The sequence below is a fragment of the Dermacentor albipictus genome, chromosome 1, assembly GCF_038994185.2.
Source record: "Dermacentor albipictus isolate Rhodes 1998 colony chromosome 1, USDA_Dalb.pri_finalv2, whole genome shotgun sequence".
Classification (NCBI taxonomy): domain Eukaryota; kingdom Metazoa; phylum Arthropoda; class Arachnida; order Ixodida; family Ixodidae; genus Dermacentor; species Dermacentor albipictus.
The window spans coordinates 262,035,088-262,052,138 of NC_091821.1; the positions used below are offsets into that span (position 1 = coordinate 262,035,088).

Consider the following 17,051-nt stretch of genomic DNA (forward strand, 5'->3'; position numbering starts at 1 on the left):
AAAGGTTGCCTCTGGCAGATAACACAATTCTAGTTCGTGAGCTGGTCTACTCGAAGAGGCGGACATTACTTGCACAAAAAATTGAAATGCACAATTGACTAAATAACAAAAAATCTACTAATTACGTTTATAACTAATTACCTTATGGCTCATATTGCAATTTACAAATCCTAGCCCCTCACGCGTTGTATTTGTGGTTGCGTTATTTACATGCAGATACGGTCCTTCTCCCGAGTAGGCTGTTTAACCGCTCAGAAGAAAAAAAAAAAAACCCTACACGTAAATTCGCCAAAGGTTTATTGGCCAGTTGCTGGCTCTAAAGCAACTGCTGCAATACTGTTTAAAATAGTTTGTGAGCAGTTTCATATCTGACTGGACTGGCATACAGCAACAACGCAGTCTGTTTCAAACAGCAATTAGTTTAAGGCTTCTGCATTGCCCTGATGTTTTGTTTATGAACTATGTTTTGAGTGGTGTACGTTTCTTAGCTGCGTGCATACAGGCCAAACTGTTCTTATTTATATCATATTTATTGCCTAAGTGAAAAAGTTTGGCATTTTATTTTGTTTTCCACGTGCCCTGTGAGCTCTCATCCAAGCATACACATTCCAGAGGTCTGTTGTGAGCAGACGTGGCATATCGACGTAGCATGCAGAGATAGTCCAATAAACTACTTGTAGTCTCAGAGAAACCTTTGCAAAGTATAATCAAAACTTCCTTTTAAAAGTTCAAGCACTTATCCAACCTGACATCTTCCCGTTCAAACATCGCACTTTATACAGGGTGATCGTATTTAAGTTTTACGGAATTTTTGAAAACTTAGTAGCGTGTTGCAGATAACGTAATTCTAGCCCTCGAGCTGGATTATTCAGAGAGGCGGACATCACTTGCGCGAGAATTCGAAACACCTATTCAACTAATTAACAAAGATTCCCTGGTTATCTTCTGAATTATATATTTTACGGCACATATTGCAATCTGCGAATTGTAGCCGTTGAGCTTGCAAGGCGTATCCACTTGGAATAAGTTTCCAGAATGACGCCAGTTTGGAGATATGCGCCATCAAACTAGTCGTAAAATTGCACTGTTGTTCCACTTAGTTTTTTTAACACGCTCTTCTATGCATTGAAGCACAAAAGCATCTGGAAGCGCATGTATTTCGCGTCACAATTTGGGAAATAATATATCTCTGAACTGGTGTTACCTGGAGATCAATTTCAAGGGGGCACGTCTCGCAAACTCACCGGCTAAAATGAGTAAATTGCAATATCTGCCGTAAACTAATTAAGAAGTTATTAGCGATTTTTGGTTAATTAGGCGAGTATGTTTTCCGATTTATCGTGCTAGTAATGTCCGCCTCTTCGAATAAACCAGCTCAACGACAAGAATTATGCTACCTGCCACAGGTGATTCTTAAAAATTTCGTAAAAGTTAAAAAATTATCACTCCGTATATTTGTGAGGAAAAAATATCTAGAACAGCTGAACACTGCAGTGAGGAAGGTATGAGAGGTTATCATGCTGAAATATTCTATGAAGGATAATTAGTTAGTCATTTTATGACAATTTTGTATGAATTTCTGTGCTCTAGCACAGAAATGCACAGTATGCTGCATCATGTAGGGAACAGTAACCTTGTAATAAAAACAGACGCAAAGCATTAAAACTGGCAAAATGTGCATAAATATAATAATATGGACACCGGGAACTCATCCTCTATGCATGTCTACATAAAATACAGAATTTTATCAATAGGGCAACATAAAGCATACATAAAGGGCGGACACATGAAAGAAACATAAAAGCAGTAGCCAAATTTCAACATCTAGGATACATAAAGTAGGATAACGTGAGGGATTCACAAAGGACAGACACATGAAGGAAACATAAAAGCAGTGGCAAAATTTCAACATGTTGGAAACAAAGGACGTTTCCTCGTGTGACCTCCAGGAAACATACTGTAAACATAAAGGACATAACCATTTTCATAAGGGCGGCTGTGATACGGGTCGTTTCTACCTCTACAGCCTTGCCTAACGAACCTAAAAAAAATTAACCTTACTCTTCTATTTCACACTATGGTTTTAACGGATAAAATTTAAGGTAGCGTCACAAAATATGGAATACCCTTCTTTCGCGATATGTAAACTAAACCCCAAATAAGAAGTTATAGCCGCCAGGACCGGATATATAAAGGTTTGTATTCCCAGAGATATGCATATAAAAATCATTTTGAAATTTGAAGAAGTGTGTCGTACTTGTACTTTAGCGTACGGCTCCCCTACTCGCTGTCAGGGGCAATGAATCACCTATACGGAATACCAGAATCATAATAAACGTCGTTAGATATGATTGCAATAAATGTAAACTTATCAACAGTGTCAATAATGCGCCGTAACGCTATCGCATACTCATGGGTAGTCATCAGACATAAATTCAGCAGATATTCTTCAAAGCATTTCAACTTGTGTCATCATGCATAGCCTAGTAGACTATAAGTACTACTCGGAATACGCACGCGTTCTAAGGGATTCGCATGATGCGCAAAAGCGGTTCTCGAAGACCTCTGGTATACAGGCCCATACATTTCGCCATGTCGGATAGGCTCGCAATGTACCATTCACCACGACTGTTATATTTAAAACGGTTTTATAAACACCTAAAAACGGAAAAAAGAAAAAGAAATGGTGAAAAAGAACGATCTGAATAAAAGTGGAGCGCGCGCCGAAGATTTTTTTAGTGGAAGGCTTCGGAATAAGGGGGGTGGAGGGGATGCCTGAAAACCTGCGTATGGCTGCCCTAAATTAACATAAGGTAGCGAGAAAACGGCACCCGAACGAGCGATACCGAAAAGTATCGCTAAAACGTGAATCGTTGGCGTACTACGTGCCTGTCAGTATTGCACGGAACAAAAACTAAGAGCTTGCGAAACGAACAGCGGTATGAACACAGTGCTTCCAAGTCTAGAAAAACTTACGTTCGCAATTGTTTAAAAGAGAGAGAATAGATCAAAGCTAAGCAGTGACGAGAATCACCGGACGCCGTCTTTTTTTTTCCTTTTTCTTTTTGTCAGAGACGTGAAGCTGTAGCGAAGTGTTTGGGGCAAAGCAGAGGGCTGCAGAGTACGGCAGAGAAGGGAAGGACCCCATAGGACCCTATCACAGAGAGAGAAGCGACTGAAGCGACGCACGGAGCAAAGGAGCGAACAATTTTTTTTTTTTTTTTTTCCGAGAGGGAGTACGCCTGACTCCCTGTCTGCCGCAGCCGCATTTCACTCTCTGCTTTCCTCTACTCTCTTTCCACCGCCTGTTGTTGGCCGATTTCACATCCCCACCATCTCCATTCCCCTCAGCCTCTACTAGCCTCCACACAAGAGCAGTGCTTAGGCGTGCTACCATTGGTCCAAACCTAACATTCACGTGACCTCTGACGTGTAATTCTGCAGCGCTTGCTCAAGCACCCTGGCCCTGGCATCCTGCTGTCGCGCACAAACAACTCGTCTGCCAATCTGCGCCATCTTCGATGCTGTGGGCTTCGTCGAGAAAATGGAATGCACGCTGACGTGAGCGCTTTTACTGCGCCTTGCTGGTAGAGAGTTTCTTTAGAGATCGATGCGTGCGTGCGGTACATCTTCTGCTGACCGTTTTGTTCGGGCAGTCTCGTTTTCGTGTGGTGGCTCGGCGTTCCGAAGTGAAGCAAGTAGCCCTCGAAACTGACCGCCATCTCCTTGTGTGTTCCTGTTTTGTCAACCCTTACCGAGGTGGGTCGCCCCTTGATTTTGTTTTTTGACTGTTCTCAAGCTACGGAAGCGCTGCGATACCGTGCTGAGAGACTTCGCTGGGCGACCACATCCCGTTGTTTGTGTGCGCAATCACTTCGGCCGCCATCTTGTTTAGACGGGCTCATCATGGCTACCAGGGTCGGGCAAGCCGTCGGTCCGGTCGCGTTCGGTCCCTTGCCACGTCGCCGTGACCAGCCAGCTGGCAGCGGCGCACGCCTTGTGCTGCGAAACAATGTAGTGCCTCCAAAGAAAACATTGAAAGCAGCGTCACCGCCGACAACCAAAAACTCTGGCCGCTTTCCATTGTTCAGTAAGAGCGCTTCGTCATCGCCTCCTTTGGGACACTACGCTGGCCCGAAGTTCAGCGAGCCACCTTCCCCGGCCGCTTTGCCACGACCGCCAGTTCACTGGATGTCTTGTGGCGCCTTGCAAGCCGCCTCACCCGAGGTCTGCCTCGAAATGACCAACCAGCTGAAAACACTCCTCAAAGTGAATGCTTGAGATGAACTCGGCTGTCGGCGGCGGCGGCGGGACTTTTCTCGTGGAGTGCAGACGAACTGACCGCGTTTACACTGAACCGAGCCTGGGCGCTGCCACCGAAGACTTTTGTTTTTGTTTGTTTGTTTGAGTGGCTTGTTCTTGGGAGTACCTGGCGCGGACATTCCGCGCGAAATCGTCGGTGGATCTTGCTGGCAGGTCGTATTCACTAAGTATGGGTCTAGTCAGAGATATAGTTTTTTACAGAATGACCATACTTGCGTCTGATGGCGTTATTTTTGTGCATGCTAAGATGTCGCTGGTCATGTGCGTCATGCAGCCAGGGGAATGTGATATTTTTTTTTTTTTTGCCCCTGGCCGCTCGGAAAAAAAGCAGTCGTGTGGCTGCTAATTGTATGGGTGGTTGTATGTTAAGAAATTGGCTCGGCGATCATTTGTTCGACATTCCGCGTCATGTGTACATTCATGTATAAAAATTCATACGCACCGTATCGTGCCAGTTAACGTCACTTGCGGTTGGAGCACGTTGCCAACTTCGTAACACTTTCGACGCCCTGTAATCGCCGGTCGTGTCGGTGGAGCCACATTCCATTGTTCACCCATATGGTGCCGACGGAGCTGTTAATAGTATGCGAGGACATTTGATGTGGCGAGAGTGACGCTTGCCATTTTTCCCGCTCAGGATTCGACATCAGAAATGGACGCGACAGCGCCTTGAGTATTCTGCGAGACCAGTGCTAAGCACTGCCCTGGCATGAATGCACTGTTGCGCGAAGAATGATATTTGCCCCACCCTTTAGCGCGGCATGTTAAGGGCGTAGAACATGGGGCCACCCAGCAAGTGATAAAAGCTGGCTCCCAAGACTCGTTCCGTGCTATCGTACGCCTGCCAGGAAGATCCACCGGCTACAAGCTTTGTGAATGCTCATGTAACTTCATCTCCGTCGTTTGTAAACACCCGGTTCCTATTCGAACTCTTTCCGTCTTAGTATAGTCTTCTTCGTCCACGTAGTGTTTTCCTCTGTCTGAAAAAGTCATTGTCTACTACTACAAAAACAAAATGGGTTAAAAAAAAGTTTTTTTATATAGTTTTTTTTTTACATTTTGCACTCTGATTTGAATTTGGCTCATCTCATGGTCGAAAATTTTCTCTCTCTCTCTCTTTCATGCCCCCAATAACCCTTCCCCCTTTTCCAAGGGCCCCTTCGGGGGCCCGCCAGTGGTGTCCGGCGGAAGCAGAGCTGCGCTGCGATTCTCCTCCTGACCCTCATGCACTCAATGTGCACTGGGCCTGAAGAGTGCTTTCGAGCACAGTGCCCGAAGCAAGAAGCCTAACTGCCTGGACCGAAGGCGAAGCCATCGCAAGTTCTGCGTAGTTGAGGTAACTTTTATTGCACGCCCGTTCACTGAATAGTGCATTCTTTTTTTTCCAGATCAAAGAACGGCACCTCGCTAGGACTGGCTGGTTTACAGTGCTAGTTCACAAGATTGCCTGGCGACAGACTACTTTCACGTTCCACCTGCGATTGGCAGCTGCTGACGGAAATAAATGTGATATGCTTACCCGAGGCGTGGTTTATTTGCGTTAAATCGACCTGTCAAACTGCTGGACGGTCAACAGGACCAACTTGTGGCAGAATTTCGCTCACCAAATCAACTTGCTTGCTTCAATCGCAAGTGATTCTTGGCGGACTCTGGTCGCTTCCGAGGCGAGTTTCCAAAGCAAATGGATGGAGCAGGTAACGCTAGGTACCGCACTGCAGCGTGAACCGTTGGAACAGAAAGAAACGCGGTGGCATAAATTTGTATGCCAAGGGAGCCACATTTTGGCTTTGGCAGGATATTCCCAGCAGGGCACACTGGTGTATTCGAAGCATTATGGGCCTCAAGTGTCGCTAAAATAGGATTTGCCGTTCAGCCTCCTGGGACGGGTGAAAAGGTGTGCACGTAACTTCAAAACTGTCGGGCATCGTACCAAATGTTTACACCTCCGGCTCGCATTTAGAGAACTCCGTTATTCATAGTACCATAGAGATCGTACCCAACCATGCCCCACCAAGTGCGCTTGCCGAGTGTGCACGCAGTCGTTGCTAGCTGTTGGCTATGCGGCGGTCGCAGTCTCGGTGCCCTGTGCTTGCACTCTAAGGTTAAAGATGCACTTATAAGCGTGGTGGCGTCTATTTTAGCGCAGAAAACAACAATAAAATAATGCACTATTGGTACTACGTATACGTTTGCACACACTGAAAACCTTCTTGCCAAGCGCCGGTATTTTGTTGGTCTTGGCGCTTGGCAACAAAGTTTTCTCCCTTGTGCCCGCGTTATGCTGGTGCAATTTATGCCTTCGTTTAAAAAAAAATGGATAGATGGGTAAATAAATAATGTCAAAGGCGCCTATGCGTACGCAGTTCGATTGCGCTTTCGTTAAACGGTTTGCGAGCTGCCGTCTCCCGTGGCAACTACTATGTTTACAAACGAGTAGCTGTCGAGAGGCCGACCACTGAGCATTATGAAAGCCGTCTTCACGCTTCCGGAGAAAACGCACGGTCCAGGGCCAGTGTTCTTCACGTGGCAAAAGTCGAGCGGCAATTATCTAGTGACGACTGGCTACGATCAGACAGTAAACGTGTACGATCGTCAGGGCGAGCGAAAGGATCAAATCAGCCTGCCTGGAATGTGCACGGGGCTGGGCTACGACAAAGACGGCGACACGCTGGGGATCATCACGGACCGATCGGCGCGGCTTTTCCTGTGGGACGCCAACACCCAGCAGTTAGCCCAGGTGGACACGGGCCTCAGGGATGTGTTGACATTGCTTCTGTGGGCCAAGACGGGGCCTTTTCTGGCTATTGGGACCTCAAAGGGGAACCTGCTTATTTATCATCATCGATCCTGCAGAAAGGTGCCTATTTTGGGCAAACATGCGAAGAGGATCACCTATGGTGCCTGGAGCCAACAAAACATGCTGGCATTGGTTGGCGAAGACAATGTACTGACGGTCAGCAACCAAGAAGGAGACACACTATGCCAAACGACACTCAAATCGGAAGCGACACTGGTGCAGTTCTCATGCATGAAAAAGGATGAAAGAAGCACGACCGAAAATACTGTCAGTCTGGTGTTAAACAAGAAGACCCTGCTGCTACTTGATATTTATGACCCGGAAAATCCCTACGTTCTTGCATTCCAGGAAACATATGGGAAGATAATAGAGTACAAATGGTATGGAGCAGGCTATATCCTTCTAGGATTTACAAATGGTTACTTTGTAACTATCTCAACAAGTCCTAAAGATATTGGCCAAGAGATGATGCAAGTTCGCTGTCACAAACAATCACTGTCGCACATTGCTATATGCCTGGCCCAGAACAAAGTGGCATCATGCAGCGACAATATTATCAAAGTGTATGACCTTTCAGATTTGCAAGATGTGCAGTCTGTTGTTACTGTCGATGATGTGCGGAAGATTGAATGGCTTGACTGGTCTGATGATGGCCAATTTCTGGGAGCAGGAGGTGCAGGGGGTAGTTTGCATGTCTTTCTCACAAAGCTCCCCACTTTGGGCTGCAGCCTTGGTCACCGGTTTGCTTATCTCACATCTCTCACTGAGGTAACTGTAGACAGTGTCACAGAGCCAGAACTTCACATGACACTTAGGGTGGATATAGAGCCAAGTTTCATTGCTTTAGGCCCATTTCACCTTGTTGTAGGCATGAACAATCATGCTTGGTTTTATGCATTGGGTGACAAGTCTAATGTTCCACTTCATGACAAAGAATACTTGGGGACTGTGAAAAGTATGAAGCTAAATGGAGACTATGCTGCAGCTTTATTTGATAGCAAACTGCAGCTGCAGCTCATAGAAATTGAAAACAGTGACCTGGAAGAACGAGAAAGCAAGCTGTTTCCAGACTCGACTCACGGCAATATGAAAATATTGTGCCACACAGTTACAGATGACTTTTTGATTTATGGCACGGACACCGGTTTTATAGAGTTTTTTTTTCTTGAGGACTGGACCATCATCAATAGGTACAAACACTCCAGTGGAATTCGACAGCTTCACCTCGACCCATCAAATACGCGGCTGGTGGCCCTGGATGACCGGTCACAAGGGTTTGTATACAACCCTGTGAATGATCATGTGATAGACATTGCAAACATACCTCCAGCTGCTAGGGGTGTTTTCTGGGACCAGCATTTGGACAACAGGGGTTGCTTTGTAGTGTCTGACGACCATAATGTCCATGTCTATATGTATGTTTCAGATACAGTGGTAGGTGCCCTTGTAGAGGATGTTCGTAAGATCAGCATCCCTTCAGGACAGCATCCACTACTACTGCATAATGGCAGCTTGACTTGTCAGACACAGAGTGGGAAAACAGCAATGCTACTAGTCACGGGAACAGAAGACAAGGGAAAGAGCACTGCTGCTCACCAACGAGAAGCACTTGCAGAATGCCTCAAATTGCGCAGGTTTAACAATGCCTGGCAAGTGTGTGAACATCTTAATTCGAAAAAAGAGTGGACTGAATTTGGGAACAGTGCCCTATTTAATTTAGACCTTGACTTGGCAATACGAATTTTCCGGCAAATCGGTGATGTTGGAATGGTGTGGTCACTGCGAGAGCTGTGTGAAATCGAGGACAAAAATCTTCTGGCAGCCTATCTAGCCATGTTCAAAGGAGACTTTGGGGTTGCACAAGAGCTCTTCCTGGCATCCAGCCAGCCAACAGCTGCATTACAAATGCGCCGTGACCTGCTGCACTGGGAACAGGCATTGCAGCTTGCAAAGCGCCTGGCTCAGCAACAGATACCTTTTATTTCAAGAGAGTATGCACAGCAGCTTGAGCTTGCCAATGACAATGCCAATGCATTAACCTACTATGAGACTGGCATAACAAATGATCCACAGTACATAGACCATGATAAAGCCTGTCGTGCAGGCTTATCACGCACATCGCTTCGATGTGGAGACATTCGAAAAGGAGTCAAAGTTGCCAAAGAGCTGAACAGTAGAACACTATTGCGGGAGTGTGCGGAAATTCTTGAAAGCATGAAGCAAAACCAAGAGGCAGCTCCGCTTTATGAACAGGGAAACTACTATGAGAAAGCCGCCAACCTTTACATAAAACTTAAAGATTGGAACAAGGTTGGTGAACTGCTCCAGTATATAACGTCACCCAAAATATATGCACAGTATGCTAAGGCTAAGGAAGCTGATGGACGGTTTGCAGAGGCAGCAAAAGCTTATGAGCAGGCACATGACATCGAAAATGTTGTTCGTATACAGTTGAATAACCTGAACAATCTGGAAGAGGCAGTACGGCTGGTTAAAGAGACAAGGTCAATGGAGGGTGCAAAACATGTGGCCAAGTTCTTTCAGAAGCTGGGAGACAGTGTATCTGCAATACAGTTTCTAGTGCTTTCAAAGTGCACAGATGAAGCTTTTCATCTAGCAAAAAGTTGCAAGCAGATGGATGCCTACGCTGCTGCCATTGGTGACAATGGGTCTCCTGATGACTTCAACAGTATTGCTGCTTACTATGAGGAAGAGCGCAATAACTTTGATGCTGGTAAGTTCTATCTTAAAGCTGGCCAGTACAAGCAAGCCATAAAGCTTCTTCTAAAGGCAACTACAAAAGATGACGATAAGCCAATCAACCTAATTGTTCAAGCTGCAGCAGCAGCTGCTGATGACCAGACAACCAGACAAGTAATTGAGTTTCTAATGGGTGAAACTGATGGAGTGCCGAAAGACTTCAAGCACCTCTTCAGGCTGTACATGGGACTTTGTCAATACAAGGAAGCAGGCAAAACTGCTGTTGTCATTGCACGTGAAGAGCAGAATGCTGGAAACTATCGGAATGCGCATGATGTCCTACTGAGTATGTACCAGGAATTACGAAAGCAGCAGATCAAAGTTCCTGCTGAAATGCACCACAACCTGATGCTTCTTCATAGTTACATCCTGGTGAAGGTCCATCTTCGTCATGGCGGCCATATGCAGGCTGCTCGGCTGCTAGAGCGTGTGGCAAACAGCATCAGCCGTTTTCCATCACACACAGTTCCGATTCTGACTTCAGCTGTGGTAGAATGTCAGCGAGCTGGTCTCAAGAACTCGGCATTCACCTATGCCAGCACCCTGATGCGGCCCGAGTACCGTAGTCAGATCGACGCCAAGTATCGGAAGAAGGTATCTGGCACTGAAAGACAACACACATCAACTGCATGCTGCAAAGAGCCTATGTCATCCTAATTAGCACATTTTAAGACATCCTTAATGCACAAATCGAAATGAGCTGGAAATGGGCACAGGAAAGCTAGTAGAACAACTTTTCCTTTCATTCGATTTCTTTTATATCAGCTTCTGTGTGCCAGCTGGTTACTTGTGATGATTTATAGTGTAATGTTCAACAAAAAATTGTCAGGTAAGAGCACCATATGATCAAAATAGGAACACTCGCCTAAGGTTGGAAGAAATAAACATAATCGATGTCTTAGGGCTGCTATGTGTCCCTTGCTCAAAATGAATAGCAACATGAGAGGTCCCAACTATTCATGCCTTAGATGGCACACTACGTTCATTGTATATCTTGAGATATATGCTCCTTGTATATCCTGTATACCATATATTGTGTGAGCTATCGATTGTATATACGACTCCAAGAGCAGTCATGAAAATAGGCACTTCTATGTCATTATTACACCAGCACAACCCCAGCCAATGATGTCGCTAGTGGATATGCTCTACCAAAGTGTTCATACTTGTGTTACCTTTTTTTTTTCTTTTTGTCTACATCGTCTTGCCACAGTAGCATGGACCTCAATCTTTGCACAGTATGTTGTAGATTATGCGTGAACACCTCATTTCCAAAGGCCTTTCACTGACACGAGCTGTTGTGTTACTTTCTTTTTTGCACATGGGCGATTTTTGTACTGTATGTACATTCTTGTAACATTCTTGTAAGTGCCTTGCTGATACATTGCATGTAGAGGGCCCTATGCATACTTCTGCTTCTCATTTTCCTGTACTGTTTCACGGTTAGCAACAGAAGAGCACAGTTGTTGTGATTTCAGCAGCTTCAAAGGGTAGCCACTGTTTAACAGGCCCTTTTTTACTATGGCTAGCTCTTCCTAACGTTTTCCAAGGTCAGAGCAGATGCAGAAAGCATGAGAGAAGAGTGCAGCAGCAATGGAGCACTTGTATTCCATAGAATGCGCAAAGTCAGTCTCAAGTATTTGCCAGTGTGAGTCGGTTTCCTATACATACCTAGTGAAAGTCCCCTGGAAGTATGTCGTACGAGGATGTTGAGGAAAGCAATCTGTCTGATTTTTTTCTTCCATGGTAAACTGGATGTTTTGTATGAAGGAGTTTAGATGTTCAAGGAAACAGAGTACATCTTGGTGACAGATCACGCAGAAACAATCGTTCATGCGTCCAACAAAAAGTTGCGGAGCCAACTTGTATGAAGCTAATCCAGAGTTTTCCAGTGATTCTAGGGCTGTGTTCGAACAGATGATTGGAACAGATGCGCCCATTGCTGTTCCAGTGTGTGTGACGGCAGTGAAGGGCCGCTCTCAAGAAGCTCCTTACAAGGCTGGACCGCATATTTCATGGGGATGCACGTGAACATAGACCCCACGTCAAAAGGGATCATCACCTTGTCATTGTTGACACTTAACACTGGCAGCTCTTATTAGTTCAATGAAATTGGTTGACTCCTTCATTTAAGGGGCACAGGACATGGTGCAAATAGCCAGATAATTCGTACGGTGGAGAGCATGTGAAGTCTACTATTGGCCTTTGAGGGACACTGGACTTGTGAATCTTTGGCAAACTGTAAATTGCGTATGCCAAACTGTTGTGGCAGAGCAACTTGTAATATAAGTGCCTAAAGACTTCTGTGAGTAGCTTTAGTTGTTCAGATTCTGTCTTTGTAGGGTTCTGGCTCACCTTGATTTAGGTTGCTTTGTCTTTAAAGCAACAATGTCATCTTGGAAGTGTAGTTCAAGTGGACAGGAAAAACTGTGCTGTTTCTTTTTTGCCAGGCACATATGGTGTAAAAATAACCCATATGCCAGTATGAAAGTTAAGATAACAGCTCATATGAATGAAAGACCCTTTGGAATTTTCAAGGTATCGAAGTGTAATCTACAAGATACTGTGCAAAGATGGTGACACGATTGTGATGAGACTGGCTGTTTTCAAAGAACAATTCCGCAACATCAGAATGACATCAGTAAAGGCAATGGAAGACCTAATGTATTGGTAGAGCATAACATAAACACAACACCATCTCGGTTTCTGCTGGCATATAATCACGACTGAGAAGTGTCCATCTTCACATCTGCTCCTAGAGTCACGTATCCAACCAACAATATATGTGGTAAACCAGATGCTGGGTAATCTTCCTGAAAGATATACCTGCACTCAGCACCACCCAACACACAATTTGACCCTCTTGCATCATTCTTCAGTATGAACAAGGGCCCCTAAGTGCCCCCAAAACTTTTATTATATGTTTACTTTTTCAACCTCAGGAGAGTGCTTGTTTTATTCCAATCTTATGATGATATGCATGCAGGACACTGCTTGCGGCCAATGATGTAAAGCAAAAAAGAATGAAAGTCGAATAGAGTACTGGAATCACTGTAGCATACTTGCTCTGATCTTTGCTATAAGGCTGTTTAACAAAAGGAGCAAACGGCTATTAATACCAGTCCAATGTGTAAGTGGGAATCCCACATTTGAAAAAGTTAACTCAATAACAACCTGACCAGAAACTGCATTTCTACAAAGAAAGGCTCCATCTTAGCTGTTTTTTGTAACTGTATGACTGCAAAAGGTAAATGTTAACTTTATAATTTCTAGGATATTATGGGTCGCTAGGGCCTAGTCGGGCGGCTTATTAAACCAGCTTTTTGACCTGGCAACCATTTCTGCAGTGTACATGGAACTAAAAAAAGTGATATTTGGCGTAAAATAATATTGCCCTGCTGATAAAGAATGCATAGATATGTAAATTTCCTATGTGCTTTTCATGGCAGAAAATAGTAGGGAGGGAATTGTGTTAGATGAACATGTTGACACCACAGGGGGTATGTTTCTGGGATATTGTAACAGAAAAGATATTAACAAATGATGTAGTGGAGAGTTTCTGATGTACACTGTGGACATATCTCGGTTGAAAGTCGGGACAAAAAGGTGACACAAAACATTTAAAACAGGGAGCAGTAAGCAGATTAATATTGTTGAGCGCTTTTTGTGTATTTTACTATCTGTGTAACAAAACTTAAAGGCGACTGTGTGCATGGACAAAACTTTTGCTGGGCCATGTCTCCTACATATCCTGTAATATTGGAGGCCACCAAAGCTTTATAGGGCAATAGGAACAATCCTTCCCGATTATTAGTCTTTTTTTATTGGTAGTACAGAAGAAAACTTTGCACAGCAGCCAGCAAATTATTGCTGACATGCAGAGTGGCCTTTTAAACTTTTGACTCAGAGTCTAGGCCTTGAGCACAGCGAACTCAATAATTTGAACCTAATGGGACAGGCAAATATTGGTTGGAATCATGCAATATTTAATTTAAAAGTGTTTAAAAAGCATGTGTGCCTTCTATGACTTGCAAAAGGTGGTTTAGGTTAACTGATGCTGAATTAATGTAACTGTCTGTATTCAATGTTTAGCATGCTTCACATAAGCATTTCCGGTAAACATTACAGTTGCATAAGCTGCAGTTGCCGGGAAGCGCGAGCAGCAGAACATGATATTTGAATGCTATCACGTTCTACTCTTAAAAGGCGAAGCTTAAGCGTCTTACAAGCTTCTTCCTCTTCCGAAACACTGGCATGACTTCTCTGTCCCAGAAACAGCAATCCTAGCATCATAGTTTCCTACAAATATTACTGAAGCAAACCCTGGTGCTGCACCATGGGAATGATTACTAGTATCCAGGTTTTGTCTAATCATTGTGCTCCTGGCTTCAGATGTTCTTGTAACATTATTTATTATGCTTTATCGTTCTCAATTTTCAAGCAATCATAGTTTTCTACACACAGTAAGACAATAATTCTCTGTGAACATGCATAATTATTACAAATTGCTTCATCTGTAATGCAATATTTTGTTGAAAATGATCAATTTTCAAAGCTGTTTGAAGCCAGAAGGATGAAGTTTAGGCAAATTCATGCATGTATGTATGTCATTTCCATGCTGGCTGAACTGTCGTACTTTCAGCTCTTGTAGACACTAGCACCAGTGTTTCCTCAAAGTATCAAAATTACTTGATAGACAGACTCAACAGTTTACTTAAGAGGAAGCTTCAACTCGTGGCCAACTTCGATGCCGCCTATTCAGATACAAGTAATATGCAGAAATGATTTAATGAGATAACCCTTGGCCAGATTTGAATGGAATTTGTTGCATTTGAGAGGGAAAGTTAAATTCTAGCGGCTTTAGGAAGCAGAATTTTGATTTAGGGTCTGAAAGATTTCACAAACATTGCCAAAAGCCAGCAAGGTCCAAAAAATTTAGAAACATCAAGTTTACAAATATGTAACTAAGGGCAAAAAAAAAAATATATATTGCAGTTCGGGTGAACTGCATCAGTTAAGACATGTACAATGGACAAATTTGATATATGAATTTACAGTTTACATGAGTTTGTTACAATGTTTACATGGGTTTTGCAAAAGAGTGGTATATATACAAACTAATAGTATATTTCAGAGTGGCATACATCAATTTTGTTTACTTTAGATGTCTTAATATGTGAAATTTACACAATTGGAATATCGTTTTTCACTGCCATATTTGAGTTTTGCAATTCTCATAATTTTTTTATAAGAAAAAATTGATGGTGTAATTAAAGAATCTGCTGCCAACAGTCACTAAATTTTAACACTTTCTTTTAAATGCAACAAACCTCATCAAATTTGGTGCAGTGATTGCCAAGAAAAATGATTTCTCCATTTACATGTATTTAGATAGGAGAAGGTAAAAGATAGGAGCAGGTAAAAGGCAAAAAAAAGAACCGAGATTTATTTGTCCAGTGAAGCACAATAAGAACAACAGTTTTACTGGCTGTCGTATGAGTGTGGTTTATAAAATTCCCCTTAGCTGTGGCCAGTTCTACGTAGGGCAAACGGGACGGTGTATCAATCAGAGGCTAATGGAACATAAAAGGTTGTCAGCCGGTGGATCGCCTTCTAATCTTTCCCTACATTGCCAAGATTGTAACTGCATGCCAGAGTTAGATGAATGTGCGATATTGTACAGGCATAAGAATGAAGATACGCGTCTTATGGTAGAGGTATGGCATATCTATAATGGTGGAAGTGCATGCGTGAGTCAGCCTTCGACTACTTTACATAAGGAAGAGATTAAGTACCTTAACAGTTATCTCACGTAGACCGGCACATGTACCCGACTGACACGTGGTGATACCATTCCTGAGCTTGCGCAGATGAGTTTTGTGTTTTCTTTCTTTTTTCGCCTCAGTGCTCTCTTCAGTTGATAGTTGGCGTTCGTGTTGTCCGTTTCTCTACTCTTGTGTCCTGTCTGCACGCCTCACCTCTTTCTTGCATAATGAATCCTTACCAACTAGCTCAGCTTTCTGTCGTTCTAAGCTAAAGCTTGCTCTTAATCAGCACTAAGTGCGCATTCTTTGGACTATAGTAAAGACATCTTTTTCTTCTGTCTTCAAAGGTGGAAGCCATAGTGCGCAAGCCCCACCGGGAGCAGGAAGAAGCAGCTCATTCGCCCTGCCCTTTCTGCAACTTCAGCCTGGCTGAAATGGAGTTGCTCTGCCCCCAGTGCACAGCTAACCTGCCATTCTGTCTGGCAACGGGCAAGCACATTGTGAAAGATGACTTCACACAATGTCCAAGGTGCCACTTCCCTGCCATATACACACAGTTCTGTGACCTGCTTGCATTGGAGACCAACTGCCCTATGTGCCTTGAGCCAGTGTCTGCCGACCAATTGCAGCTTGGACAGTTCGAGCCACAGGTACATGCAGACACAGAGGAGTAGTATCAGAATCAAGCAGTTTACAAAGGCTTAAGAGTCCATTGTTAAAGGAGCAAAGAGACCAAATTTGTGCCCGATTTGTTTTGCTTTGACCCTTGACACTGGAACTACAAATGAGAGGCAAAATATTTGTGTCCTTTTAGCTTTCGTTCAGCATGTGTAATCAACTGGTATGAATAGTTTTTGTAAAGAGCAAATAAAAACATGTTAAGAAATAAAAAATAAGGTTATGTTGGAAATATAATTCCATGACATGCTGTTTATGCTGTGAAAAATATTTATTTTTAGCTACCAGAACACTTCAAGCAATAAAAACTTTAATGTTTTAAGTACACAGTACCACTCTACTTCTCTCTAGTTGCCGCCTTGCATTGACAGCTGTCAAATTTATTGATAAACCCCTACATTACACTTGGGCGACACTTCAAAAACACGCTGACGCAGTATTCTTGCAGTGTCGGCCAACTCTTGCTGGTGGTGGCAGCGCGTGCCTGGCTTCACGCCAGGCACCCGTCTTTGTAATCATGCTTAACCAACTAGCTCACCAACACATGCTCACCAACACATGTTCACGTACTCGTTTAAGGCGTGGTTACACCGAGTCGATACGAGACCGACAAGACGCTGACGTCGACGATTGGCCGACTATTCAGCACTGTGCCACTGATCATACTAGGCCGACAATGACACAACCAAAGGGTGCGAGTTGATCGCTCGACCTAACCTTATGCGATC

The 17,051-nt window shown here is 43.9% G+C and overlaps 2 protein-coding genes and 1 long non-coding RNA gene across 3 annotated transcripts; all 3 read left to right on the forward strand.

Annotated features, from left to right (window-relative positions):
* Nucleotides 1-3,906: 3,906 nt before the first annotated feature.
* aqz (aaquetzalli) lies at nucleotides 3,907-4,281 on the forward strand. The gene has a single exon (XM_070523162.1). It carries the CDS (start codon nucleotides 3,907-3,909, stop codon nucleotides 4,279-4,281), a length of 375 nt encoding a protein of 124 aa, XP_070379263.1.
* A 1-nt stretch (nucleotide 4,282) lies between these two features.
* LOC135902881 (uncharacterized) lies at nucleotides 4,283-5,841 on the forward strand. Its single transcript, XR_010564636.2, has 2 exons — nucleotides 4,283-5,659; nucleotides 5,712-5,841. It is a non-coding gene; the product is annotated as an uncharacterized lncRNA (long non-coding RNA).
* A 719-nt stretch (nucleotides 5,842-6,560) lies between these two features.
* On the forward strand, nucleotides 6,561-16,674 carry Oseg6 (intraflagellar transport protein Oseg6). Its single transcript, XM_065433165.2, has 2 exons — nucleotides 6,561-10,474; nucleotides 15,993-16,674. Exons 1-2 carry the CDS (start codon nucleotides 6,788-6,790, stop codon nucleotides 16,317-16,319), a joined length of 4,014 nt encoding a protein of 1,337 aa, XP_065289237.1. The 5' UTR covers nucleotides 6,561-6,787; the 3' UTR covers nucleotides 16,320-16,674.
* The last annotated feature ends 377 nt before the right edge of the window (nucleotides 16,675-17,051 follow it).